Consider the following 12592-nt stretch of genomic DNA (forward strand, 5'->3'; position numbering starts at 1 on the left):
GGACTGGGTTTTTAGCTAAACCCAGGACATAGGTGCTACAGTTTGTATTTTGATTTTAGCTGTATTCCTTTTTTAAAATAGATTATTTATCTGATGGCATTAGTATGATATGTCAGTGGCTTGCAGTACTACATAAACTGCCACTGAGTGATTTGTATTTTGTTCATCCTCTGCTTCAGCACAAAACCAGTACACATGAGAGGATCTTGACTGGGCAGATGGACTCTTCAAGAGTTCAGATCCTGGTTTTGACTCAGTCTAAAGACAGTTGTCTCCCAGACATGAGAGCTTGCGCTGTACAGTTTAACTGTAGACAAGAATTTGCCACTTTATATTGCTGTTTAGGTGGCTTTTTAGATATCGTGCTCCAGTTCTGGCTAGGGAGGGCTCTGATTACAAGGACCAGCACTGAATCTTGATTTCATATTCTATAAGAACCTATTTCAGACAGCCGACTGGGATTAGTGGCTTCACAGTTACCTCTCTTGCAGAACCCATGCTGTGGTTTTCTAGGCTAGTTGGAGTTCTAGGCATCCCATCGAAGTGCACGGCACTTACTATTAGTCCAGTCCAATTTAATTCTCCTCTACATAATGTTGCATGTGGGAAAGGGGCCGTCTTTCTAACCACAAACAAGATTGCTTTGCTGAATGGTTGTGGAGAATGTTGCATTTGGCAAGTACATTTCAAAATTCTAGACTAAACTGATCAGTTTTGGGAAAAGGAAGAAAATGATGGTGGCCATCAGTAGGCATACTTAGATTATTTTTCTTCTCTGCCTGTAACCATATTAGTCTTTATTTTAGTTAAACCTCAGACAACTGTTTTCAGTGATATATTCCTCTCATCTAAGAACTGGTTCCATTTTGACAGTAGCTCTTTGATGTGTGGAGATGTAGGAGAGAGTACAAAGTTCTGCCTTACAGGCTGGTGATTGAGCAAAGTTGTCAAAGCCATTCAGCAAAAACAGCAATCTAATTAAATACTTATATGCAATGAAGACGTCATGTGAAGAACGTGTTCCCATTGGCAATTGTTAGTGTGTTGTTTCAGTGAGGACACTCAACAGTTTTAGTATTTGCTTTGGGATGTGTCACTGCTGTTGAGGGATTAAGCTTAGCCATAAACTTAATGACTAGTTATGGTCTTCTTCCAGATGTGTACTTGCAAAGCAATCGAAGATATAAAATTTTGTTAGTAAATTCAGCTAAACTTTGAAGTATGTAACAGGTAATGTCTTGCTTGGCCAATTTCAATGGCCAGTTATCAACGTTCACTCTTATCAGAGTGAAAACAAATGTATAAAGAGAATGATGTGAGGGCATCCCCAAGATGTGAAGGCAGTCCTTAAAGGAACACAGCAGATGCCTTTTGTCATCTCCTGTAACAAGTTCTTACACCAAGTATTACTACTTCTCCACTTACAGGGGATTGAAAAATAAGAATTTCCCAAGAGTGTGGATGTTTTAGACTTAACTCAAGTGAATGAAGGAAAAAAAGTGTTAAGGATACACATACATGCATGTGCTTTTCATTTTTAAAATTAACCTTATGAAATGTGTTGGACTTGCTCAGAGGTGGTCAGGTTGTAAACCTCAATATACATGTGTAAAAGGTGCACAGTTATACCGTAATCCAGCATCGTTCCTTTTTCTCCTGTTTTCTCTCCACCTCACCTGCTTCTCTCTGCTTCTCTGAGACTGACATGAGATCTTAAACACACAGAGTTCTTACCCTAGGCTTCACCTTTACCTACGCTCTTTTCTGTGTGTTTGGAGCCAGTTTTAAAAACTGGACTCAGTCTTCCCATTGTTACAGCTATTTTTATACATTACTTTTACATAATTTTATTTGCCTTCATTTTTCCCCTCATTCTTTTTTTATGTTCATATGTTTTGTCTGTGTTCATTCAGAAACTTGGTTTCCTGTGGTCATAAAATACATTTAATGTCTGCTTTTCTCGAACAGTCTTAAAAAATAAACCAAGTAGTTAAGTTAAATTGGGTGTTACGTTCTCATTACTGGTTTTTTATGATAGAAATCTATATACATCATCGAAAATGGTATTTACTGTCACTAATTTAAGAAGGGTTTTTATGAAATAAAGACAAAGAGCAGCAAGAATAATGACAGCAAGAGGTATATATTTTTTTACTGTGTTCCCTGCTTTTTTCTTTCTTCTAAGATTTTATTTTAAAATACTTAACTATATTTGTAAGTTTTTCCAATTTGCTCTGCCTCCATATGAGTAATTTCAAGGTTTCAGCAGAATGTTTTTCTCCAGGTGTATTGGAAGAACAACGGATAATTTTTAATGATGTTCCTGATTTGTTCTTGTGAGAACTCTTAGTCATTCACATGAAGGCCTACGCTTGACATGCTTCCAGACCTGCCTCACCCTTCTTAGTGGAGCTGCTCTGGGTCAACACCCTGTCTTTATCCATCAGAGTCACTGTCATGGCTAACGAGACTCCTTATAGGCTGTGGATGGTGTCCATGTAGATGAGCAGTACTGTTTGGACTAGAAAAAGCTCAGCTGCTGAAAGAAGATAAATTTCGTACCTCTATATTGAAGAAAGACTTGAAAAGCAGAAATACAATTGTAAACGATGATAACATGGAATATCTCCTCTTTTTTTTCACCCTTAGGATTTGCATTTATACAACATCCAAGTTTAATGTTTGAACAGGAAGTGAAGACTCTATACAACAGCATTCTTTCAGATAAGAACTGTTCAGTAAACTTAAAAATCCAGGTGTTAAAAAACCTCCAGACATACTTGCAGGAGGAGGATACACGAATGCAGCAAGCAGACAGAGACTGTAAGTGTTGAGTTTTTCTGTCCTAATGAGGAATGCAAAACCTAACTTCCCTGTGTACAGTTGCTGTGTATGTCAATTGAGTCACTTCAGATTGTCATCAGATCAGTAATACTGTACCCAAAGTATCTTAGAGTAAGGTGTATACACATAATAAGTATATTATTTACCATCAAGATGTGTAAATCCTGGAAGCAATCAGGAATCCCTAATTGCTGTAATGATGGTAGCAATACTTGTTATCAAAATCTCCTCTAAGGTTAGTTTGCAGGTAGAAGATAATAAGTAAAAACCTGAGAAATGTTTAAAATGAAAAACCTTTATTGAGGAACAAGACTTCAGTTAAACTCATGACTAGGTTTTTATGTGTATTTACCATCAGAACATTCTATGTTTCATGAGATCATAAACCCATTTTAAGACAGCTGAAATGCATGTATGTTGCGAACCTTAAAGATCAGTGTGCACCAAGTAATGACAAAGTAAATTACTGTACTGTGGTGAGTGTGCAATTGCTTTTGTCCTTTTTACAGGGAAAAAAGTAGCAAAACAGGAAGACCTGAAAGAAATGGGTGATATATCCTCAGGGATGAGCAGTTCCATCATGCAGCTATATCTCAAACAGGTCCTTGAGGCTTTCTTTCATACCCAGTCAAGTGTACGCCACTTTGCTCTAAGTGTCATTGCACTGACATTAAACCAGGGTCTCATCCATCCTGTTCAGGTATGGAAGGCTTTTGTGACGAGATTTTTATTATTCAGTTTTTCAAAGGTTTTCACACTTCATACATAAATTTCCAGTCTTCCAGCTATGTTACAATAATTAGTATTGTACCAAACGGCCTTTACAGAGAGCATATTTTAAAATCTGTTTATGTTGTTTAACCAGTAAGATTCATAATGCTGTATTTTCTGGTTTTGAATCAAGCTGTAAAAGCCCAGCAAGTGCCTAAAGAGCATGTACAAATGTACATTGAAGCATATTTCTGTTACAAATTACAGGTGTATGCCAAGTTATTTTCTTTATTTGATTCTTTATCCTGGAAAATGTGTCAGCTTGCCCCCATCTCAATCCCCACGTCCCCCAAACACTATGAAATTCCACAATGTCAAAACTTCAATCACTGTCTTCATTATTCTTTGCTTACGTAGTGTTTTGATAATTGTTTATTTATACTGCAGTCATTGTGCATGTGCAGGCATAGCTGGTGTATTTTTTTTAAATGGCATTCTTTGTAGTGTAAATTGACTTTAGAGTTTGAAAGAGGGGAAATTACTAAGTCAAACCTCTGCAACCTCTGTCATAATGTAGGTGTTTTATGTGTTTTATACTATTTTCTTGCAAAAAGTATTCAGATACTAACTTACACAAAACTTCCGATTATACTTTCTGCTGTAGTCAGAATATAACAAGAACAATAGTACAGTAGAAGAACAAAGAGAAAGAGGAGGTACAATCAGTCCGAATAACCACTTTGTTTCTTTTTCAAGTGTGTGCCCTACTTAATCGCTATGGGCACAGATCCAGAACCCTCCATGCGAAATAAAGCTGACCAACAATTGGTGGAAATAGACAAAAAATATGCTGGGTTCATTCACGTAAGTAGTTCTAATTTAACAATTTACAAAATCCTGTTATGTTCTTTAGTGGATTAATACCCAAATATGCCTTAGCTCCAGAAAAAGAATATAAAGTACCAAACAATAACTCTAAGCAGTTGTAAAGATGATCTGTTTTCCCTGTTTGGAGATTTCTGTTCTTAGAAACAGTCATAGAAACAGTCCAAGATTTCCTTTAAATTATAGTTCGCAGTAATATTTTCCTCACTAAATAGTCCTTAAGAGCATTTATTTGATAAGTGGTAAGAATGGGTTTTTCATAATGTTTTAGCAATGATTTTCCTGTGTCAGTGGACTAGGGAAGAGTACACCCTTGTGAAAGAAGTCCTTAGTATATATATCTTTGAACGTTAAGGCATCAAGGCTTTGTAAATTGTAATCTAAGCAGAAGGAACGTAGGAAGGTGTTTAGATCTTGGGGACTTTGCCAAAAGGAAAATCTAAGGGCTAAGAGAGGACTTACGGTATTGTGGCATGGTGCCAATAATTCTGCTTAAGATCTGAAATGGAGCTGCAGCACCCTTTCCTTGTTTCGAAAGGCGCCAGCCTAGGTGCAGTGTGTGTACCACGTCGTGCGACTTCTGGTATCTACTTGTGTTTCACTCCGGTGGAAGTGTTGCACTGTAGATGACATCCAAACAGATACTTAATCCAAGGCTAGTAGGTGAAATTTTCTGTAGGCAGCTGGGGTTTAAGACAGCCTATAAATGAGAAGACACTTCGTGGAACAGCAGCAGAGATGGTGTGAGAAGAGTTGGATATGCCACCATAGAGAGTCATTTTGTTCTAAAACTGGAGCAGGAGCCTTTGAAGTAAATCAGTTTGAAATTACAGAATATATGCCAAAATAAAAACCCCATCATCTTCTGTTCATTATTCCTATTGTACTAATACGGACTCAGTTGTTGGTTTCACTACAAGTGACATCAAGCATATGCATTCAGTAAAATATTCTGTTCGTGTATGAAAACATCTCAGTGTTCTTGAAGATTATTTAAATTGGAATACCTCGCGCTAGTGGATAAACAGATTAGCCAAATGTTTCTAACAAAATTAACAGTGAAAGCAGTTCACAGGACATTGTGATCTCTTCCACAAGTGCTGTTTTAAGGTGTTTGCCAACTCAAAAAGGTGGTATCACCTCTGTGCGTGTTTTGAACTTCAGATGACCATCCACTTAAAAGGAGTAAGTTTTACTGCTTTGAAAGCAATGTTTTAAATAGAAATAAATACATTTCCGTTTCAGATGAAAGCTGTGGCTGGTATGAAGATGTCTTACCAGGTACAACAGGCAATTAACACCTGCCCAAAAGATCCTGTAAGAGGTTTCAGACACGATGAATCATCCAGTGCATTGTGTTCACACCTGTACTCCATGATCCGAGGGAACCGTCAACACAGACGAGCATTTCTAATTTCCTTACTCAACCTCTTTGATGACACTGCAGTAAGCACCACATTTCCTTCACCTAAAAAGAAAATAAATTACAACCTTGCAAGCTTAAATTCTCCTTTTATGATGTATTTTTATGACATAAGTATTTGTACCTTTATTTCCTGAATGTACTTTGCTTTCCTTTGTAATACAAGGTATTTACCTATGTAATATTACCTGTACAATAGAATGAATTTGTTACTTTTGCATCATTCTGTACCCTTCTATACCCAGTTTGGACTGATGAGAAATAATGTATCTTCAGGTATGACTAAGTTTTGCATATATACATGTTTTTAGAGTAGGTTCGAGGGGGTAAGTAGAAAAATATTTATGATATGTTTTTGCTGTAGACTGTTAGGAATGCAAGCTAAGTGTATAAATTAATATATTTGTAAATGTACTTATATATACTTTTTTTCTTTACCTTCAGAAAACAGAGGTGAATATGCTCTTGTACATAGCAGACAATCTAGCCTGTTTTCCCTATCAAACACAGGAAGAGCCACTGTTTATAATGCATCATATAGACATTACACTATCAGTTTCTGGTAGCAACCTACTACAGTCATTTAAAGAGGTACGTGCAGTTGTATTCGAGCATGTTTATTATGATGGCAACAGAAACTCCTCTATAATTTGGTTGCTTTTTCATGGAATACAGTATCATTATTGTGATTTGGACCAGTAGCATTACTTTGTAACCAGTAGGTAAAAACAAAAAACTCTGTTCTGGCCTGTATCTGGCAGACACTAGTTAAAAAATTCCTTTACATTGCTGCTTACGTTATTAAAATAGGATGAATTTTCACATCTTAATATCAAATCTATATATTCCCTGACATAGCTGAATAATAATTAACTGCATGCATCTGGAAGTTCATGAACCCAGAATCATCATGATGTGCTAGTTTATTGTGCTTGTTTGTATAATTTTAATAATAAAATCTAGATGGCTGTTTATTTTGTTATCAAGTAGCTGATGGCAATTGCATGTGTGCCACCTGAGAGAATTTAAATACATTGTCTATTGCAAGAAAAGAGTGCACAATATACCTTTTCTTAAGGTAGCATATAAAAACCTGAATCATGGTGTAATATCTGTTGTTACGGCAGTACACAATCCTGTAAGAAAAAGGCCTCTGCTTCATAAAGACTTCAATGTCTTCCTTTCCTGGACACCTCTGACAGTAGAAGGTACAAACTGTCAGGAAGCAAACCTGTTTCTAGAATGTCCAATCTGAGTAGTAAGTATAAGTCAGACTTGATGCCCAGAAAGTACACTGCTTCGAATTCTCATGCTACCTAAACCAATTTTTAGTCTGCTCAAAAGAGACAGTAAATTCTTCAGACTGGGGACCCGTATCTAGCACCCAGCACCATGGGAAGGATGAGGTCTAAAATCCTGTTATGAAAAATCATAGTGTGTGCAGTAATAACGCACATGTGACATTCTGTACACTTGAGAGTTTCTCTGTTCAGCAGTGTAGTTAGTGTCATAGAATTTTAAGCAACTAGTTCATACCAAAGTACGTATGGAAATCTAGTGACACACAGAAATATGCTATCCAACAGAATTTTCTTCCTAATTTGGCCTTCTACTGCGTTTTACTATCACTGCTAACAAACTTGAGCAGTGTTTTAAGAATAATATGGCAGTAGAGTACTTGTTGCCTCAATACCTGCCTTGCAAAAAATGTGGGCGTTATATAATTTTTTGAATCTTTTTGCCATAAATTATTTTAATTTTTAATATTGAGTTATAAAATAATAACACTGTTCAGGGATTCCATGCTACTTTAAGCCAGTAATTATTTTGGAAAGACTTCTTAGGAATGTACATGATGCTGCTTTAATTTTAGAATGTGTGAAAAACCTCTCTGTCTTGCAGTCTATGGTGAAAGACAAAAAAAAGGAAAGAAAACCTTCATCAGATGAGGAGACTGAGAGTGACAGTAACAGTGGTAGTGAGAGTGAAAGTGAAGAGGAAGCTTCTAAGCCTCGGAGGTTGCGGAAACGAGTAGACTCTGATTCAGATTCTGATGAAGAAAATGATATAAATGCTGTGATGAAATGTTTACCAGAAAATTCAGCTCCTTTAATTGAATTTGCAAATGTCTCCCAAGGCATACTACTACTTTTGATGCTGAAACAGCATTTAAAGAACCTCTGTGGATTCTCTGATAGGTAAGGACATTTAGATCACCATCCATCTTGTTATCTAAGTTCTTTGTAAGTTCTTTTGTAAGGATTAAGTTTGAAAGTTGTTTTTTTTTAAAGTGGATTGTAACTTGCTGTTTAAGCAATAGATTTGTGTAAGAGAAATGAAACTTTGTCTTAGAAAAAGCAATGATTTAATTTCTTATTAGGATATAGCGGAATTATTAGGATATAGCTATTTATATTGAAGATATTAAAAGCTTTTCTTTGAAATTACTCAGAGTTTTCTTAAAAGCTCTTCCCTTTTGTTTTTTTGAAACAGTAAAATTCAGAAATATTCTCCATCTGAATCTGCAAAAGTTTATGATAAAGCGATAAACAGGAAGACGGGAGTGCATTTTCATCCAAAACAAACTCTGGATTTTCTGAGGAGTGATATGGCTAATTCCAAGATCACTGAAGAAGTGAAGAGGAGTATAGTAAAACAGTACTTGGATGTAAGTAAAGCTGCACTGCAGAGGACATGAAATCCTTTCAAACTAGGTAACAGTGTAACCTTGAAAGTAGATGCTGTTGTATAGGGTGAACATTTCAAAATGTTAAGTTCCTGGTAATATTATGCAATGTACTGATAACTCACCCATTCCTTTCATGATATTTAGCAGGACTGTCTTTGAAAGCCTTCTAATAAGTTTATACACAATAAGAATTAGTTTCAGCTAAATGAAAATTCATTTCAACTAGATTCATATTTATGGAGTTTTGATATCGATCTTGTATATCTCTCCCATTTAACTTGCTTTTTTTATCCTTGTTGCCATCATAGGAACAGAGACTAGATCTAGTGTATTTACATCCTGCTAACCCCCCCAACTCCCTCACACCTCCCCCAGTCTAAATATCAATGAGAGAAAAATTACAACTTTGGGAACACAGGAGGAAAGCTTTGGCATATCTACTAAAAAAGGAGAGGAAAATAGAATGTTTGTAGGATAAAACTTAAGCTGTTCGAGTTTGAGGTTGCTTGCTCTTTGTTTTGCCCTGTTTCTGTACCATACCATTTGTTAAGTTTTTTAAATGTGGTTGTGAAATGAATGCCTGGTTTAAAGTCACAGTGTAGACTAATCTGTGTTTTTAATAGTTCAAGCTCCTTATGGAACATTTGGATCCTGATGAAGAGGAGGAAGATGGAGAGGTGTCAGCTAGCACAAATGCTCGGAACAAAGCAATTACCTCGCTGCTTGGAGGAGGCAGCCCTAAAAACAATGCAGCTGAGACAGAGGACGATGAAAGTGATGGGGAGGATAGAGGAGGAGGCACTTCAGGGGTGAGGCGGAGGAGGAGTCAACGTATTTCGCAGCGTATTACGTAAAATGATTTTTATGTGCTTATAAATGTCAGTCTATTATATTAAATGTACACCAAGTAATGTAATCCACATGAAAGAAAGCATTTTGTAGATAGAGATTCTCTACTTAACCGTTTATACAACTTTTGTAGAAAGTTTAACAGAAAAGACAATAAAAAAAAAAAGAAAAAAAACCAAACTAGAAAATGAGATTTATCCCGTATAAAAAGTTATTAATTTTCCTTTGGAATGTACTGTGTGTTATCCTTTTTATTGTTGCCAAGTTTTTATGTAGCTTTATGATTCATGTGTATATATAATTTTATATATCAATAAGAGATAAAAGACACGGGTACAAATTAAGAGTATGTGGTTTTACAAGGATATGTTAACCCCTTGGCGCTGGCGGTCGCGGTGCGTCTCATTGCCGGCAATGGAATGTGTGCCGGGAAATCCCAACTCCCGGCGTCAAGGGATTAAAAGCAATAAAAGCAATAATTTCACTAAAGTTCTTTTGTGTAACACTTGGTCTTTTTTCCCCCCAATGTTTTAGTCATTGAGAAGGTCAAAACGAAATTCAGACTCTACGGAGTTGGCAGCACAGATGAATGAAAGTGTTGATGTCATGGATGTCATCGCTATTTGCTGTCCAAAGTACAAAGACCGACCACAAATTGCAAGAGTAGTACAGAAAACCAGCAATGGCTTCAGTGTTCAGTGGATGGCAGGCTCCTACAGTGGCTCCTGGACTGAGGCTAAGCGCCGTGATGGCCGCAAACTGGTGCCTTGGGTAGACACTATTAAAGAGTCAGACATTATTTACAAAAAAATTGCTCTAACGAGTGCTAATAAGCTGACTAATAAAGTTGTGCAGACTTTACGATCGCTGTATGCCGCCAAGGATGGAACTTCCAGCTAATGAATTTGTACATGCAGCCAAATTTACAGGAATTGAAATAACAGAAAAACTTGAAATATCAACTTTCTGGCAAAAAAAAAAAAATCAGTTAAATGAAGAGTAAGAATGGAACCTGGGACGCGGGAAAAAAGAAGGAAATGTTTGGTAAACATTTTTGTGGGAGCTTCCTTCGCTGTTGTGCAGCAGAAACTTCTCAGTTCATTTTTACTCCCACTGTATTATAGTTTAACAAAAAATTGTTTATATCTTGAAAAAAAACCTTTCTGTTTAAAAAAATAAACAAGTGAATGTTGGAAATTAGTCTGTTAATGTTCTTAATAAAGTGTTCTTGGAGTTTAACCTAGCAGCGGATGGCTTTCTTTAGCTTAGCCCAGTTTCCAGGGAAGCATTGTTTTTCCAGGCTGTAAAATGGCAGAATCTCCTGGATATATAATTTATTCTGTTGAAGAAAAAAAGAAAAAGAAAAAAAAAAAAAAGAAAAAAAAAAGCATGCAGTATCTATGACCTATCTGCAGGAGGAGTTTTTGTAAATGTAGATTTTGATGTATTAGGTCACCCTGAAATAATACAAGAAAAGGGATCCCCAGCAAATCTGGTGGAACGAATACTGCAATAAATTTTTTTACTTCTCTTTGTTACTTGTCTGTTTCCATTTGAATTTCTTATTGTAAAGATCTGTTTAAATCCATTTATATTATTTTGCAGTCTTTTATGTAAAATTTACTATATCAGTGGTTTTCAAAACAAGACATAAAATATTGTTTATACAGTTTGTATAGGCTGACTTCTGAATAATTGGTATCTTTTTATTTTTATCCCTTAAAAGGGTGTAAACACAACCTAACTCCAGGGTTTTATTGTATCCTGCAATATTTAGTATTAACTATATGATTTAGCACTGTGCCAAACACATTTTCAAGAGTACATTTTGATATAAAAAGAAACTATAGTTTATGCCTTGTATGCTTCAATTTCTTTCTAATGCTGTCCAAATGGTAATTTATGATAGTTTAAATCTGGGGAAGGCTGAGTGATGATTCTGCTTGGGCTCTCTGGCCGTGTATGCATTTCTCCGGGTTAATGTAGAGAGGTTTGTGTCAGGGGGAGATAGCGACCAGTATCTGAGGAGTGAATGGGTATGAATCTGGGTAATTATGCTACATTCCTTCACAAATGAATTTTCTTAAAAATGTTTGTATATTAGATTATTTTTTTTACTAATTGAAAGATGTTTTCACATTTTGTAAATTGAAAAAATGCTATTGGAACTTTCAGAAGCCTTTGCTCCTGCTGCATTGCTGCAGCCTCTCATGAGCAGTTCACCTTCCTAGAGAGTAAGAAAAGCATTGTACTTGCAAACAGAAAAAAATCTGAAACAGCTAAACTTTTTAGGGGATTATTAAACCCTGCTGTGCTTTCAGACGTATTTATCTAAAACAGGTGTTCCTCAATAAGTAAATTTTTCTTTCTGTTATATTTCTTTTACAAATTTAATTTATGGGAGGAGGCTGTTCTTATGAAACCAGCTTGCAGAATTCTAATACATTATTTGATTTGTGAGGAATAGTAACAATATTCAAAAATTTTTTCATGTACAAAAAAAAACCCCATTAAACTGAAACTATTAATAACTCCTCAGCATCTAGTTAGTAATTGTTCGTATGGGAAATGCCTTTTTGCTGTTTCACCACTGGAATTCTTTGGAGTAGAAGTATTTTAGCACCTTCTTGTTTTTGCTGTTAATGGTGTTTTCTTCACTGTACAAAAAGCCACCTCCTGGGCCAAAATAGGTATTGTTAAAGTAGGGAAAAGTTGAAAGAGCAGAAGTCATGCTGCAGCTCTGGAAGCAGAACATTTTTGTAAAAAACAATGAAATACTACACTTCTCAGGGCTGGGAGCAGTGGGAAATACGTGCTTTGAGAATAGAGAGGTTGTATGACATGTCTCGTGTTACTACTAGAAAGAATTGAAAATACTTAGAATCATAGAATGTGCTGGGTTGGAAGGAACCTTTGAAAGGTCATCTAGTCCAAACCCCCTTCACAAGGAAACTCCCAGATGATAAAAACAAGTATTTCATACAGGTGCAGTCTAAAATGAAGTTATCCGTTAGCCATTTCTGATGCTGTTTTTATTAAAGCATCTTATTTTTAATAGGTAATATGAATATTTCCTTGTTCATAAATTGTTTCCTGGTCATGTGGCTTTCCCGACAGCAAACACTGTTTCTGATTTCAATATCCTGTTGTTTATTGGAATAAAATTATCAGAAATAAGTTAAAATTAACAA

At 36.0% G+C, this 12592-nt stretch overlaps 1 protein-coding gene across 1 annotated transcript; it reads left to right on the plus strand.

The window, feature by feature from the left end:
• Positions 1–2609: 2609 nt before the first annotated feature.
• LOC104268377 (nipped-B-like protein) lies at positions 2610–11255 on the plus strand. Its single transcript, XM_009878084.1, has 9 exons — positions 2610–2823; positions 3354–3544; positions 4312–4419; positions 5686–5886; positions 6308–6454; positions 7766–8061; positions 8357–8531; positions 9176–9361; positions 9936–11255. Exons 1-9 carry the CDS (start codon positions 2610–2612, stop codon positions 10299–10301), a joined length of 1884 nt encoding a protein of 627 aa, XP_009876386.1. The 3' UTR covers positions 10302–11255.
• The last annotated feature ends 1337 nt before the right edge of the window (positions 11256–12592 follow it).

The sequence above is a fragment of the Apaloderma vittatum genome, unplaced genomic scaffold (assembly GCF_000703405.1).
Source record: "Apaloderma vittatum isolate BGI_N311 unplaced genomic scaffold, ASM70340v1 scaffold13001, whole genome shotgun sequence".
In the NCBI taxonomy this organism is placed as follows: domain Eukaryota; kingdom Metazoa; phylum Chordata; class Aves; order Trogoniformes; family Trogonidae; genus Apaloderma; species Apaloderma vittatum.

What these genes read in the sequence shown, in the direction of transcription:
- LOC104268377 (XM_009878084.1), top strand. Translation starts at nt 2,610, where the DNA reads ATGATAACATGGAATATCTCCTCTTTTTTTTCACCCTTAGGATTTGCA. An exon ending in GCAGCAAGCAGACAGAGACT is followed by an intron (nt 2,824 to 3,353) that starts GTAAGTGTTGAG and finishes TCCTTTTTACAG; the next exon opens with GGAAAAAAGTAGCAAAACAG. An exon ending in TAGTAAAACAGTACTTGGAT is followed by an intron (nt 8,532 to 9,175) that starts GTAAGTAAAGCT and finishes TGTTTTTAATAG; the next exon opens with TTCAAGCTCCTTATGGAACA.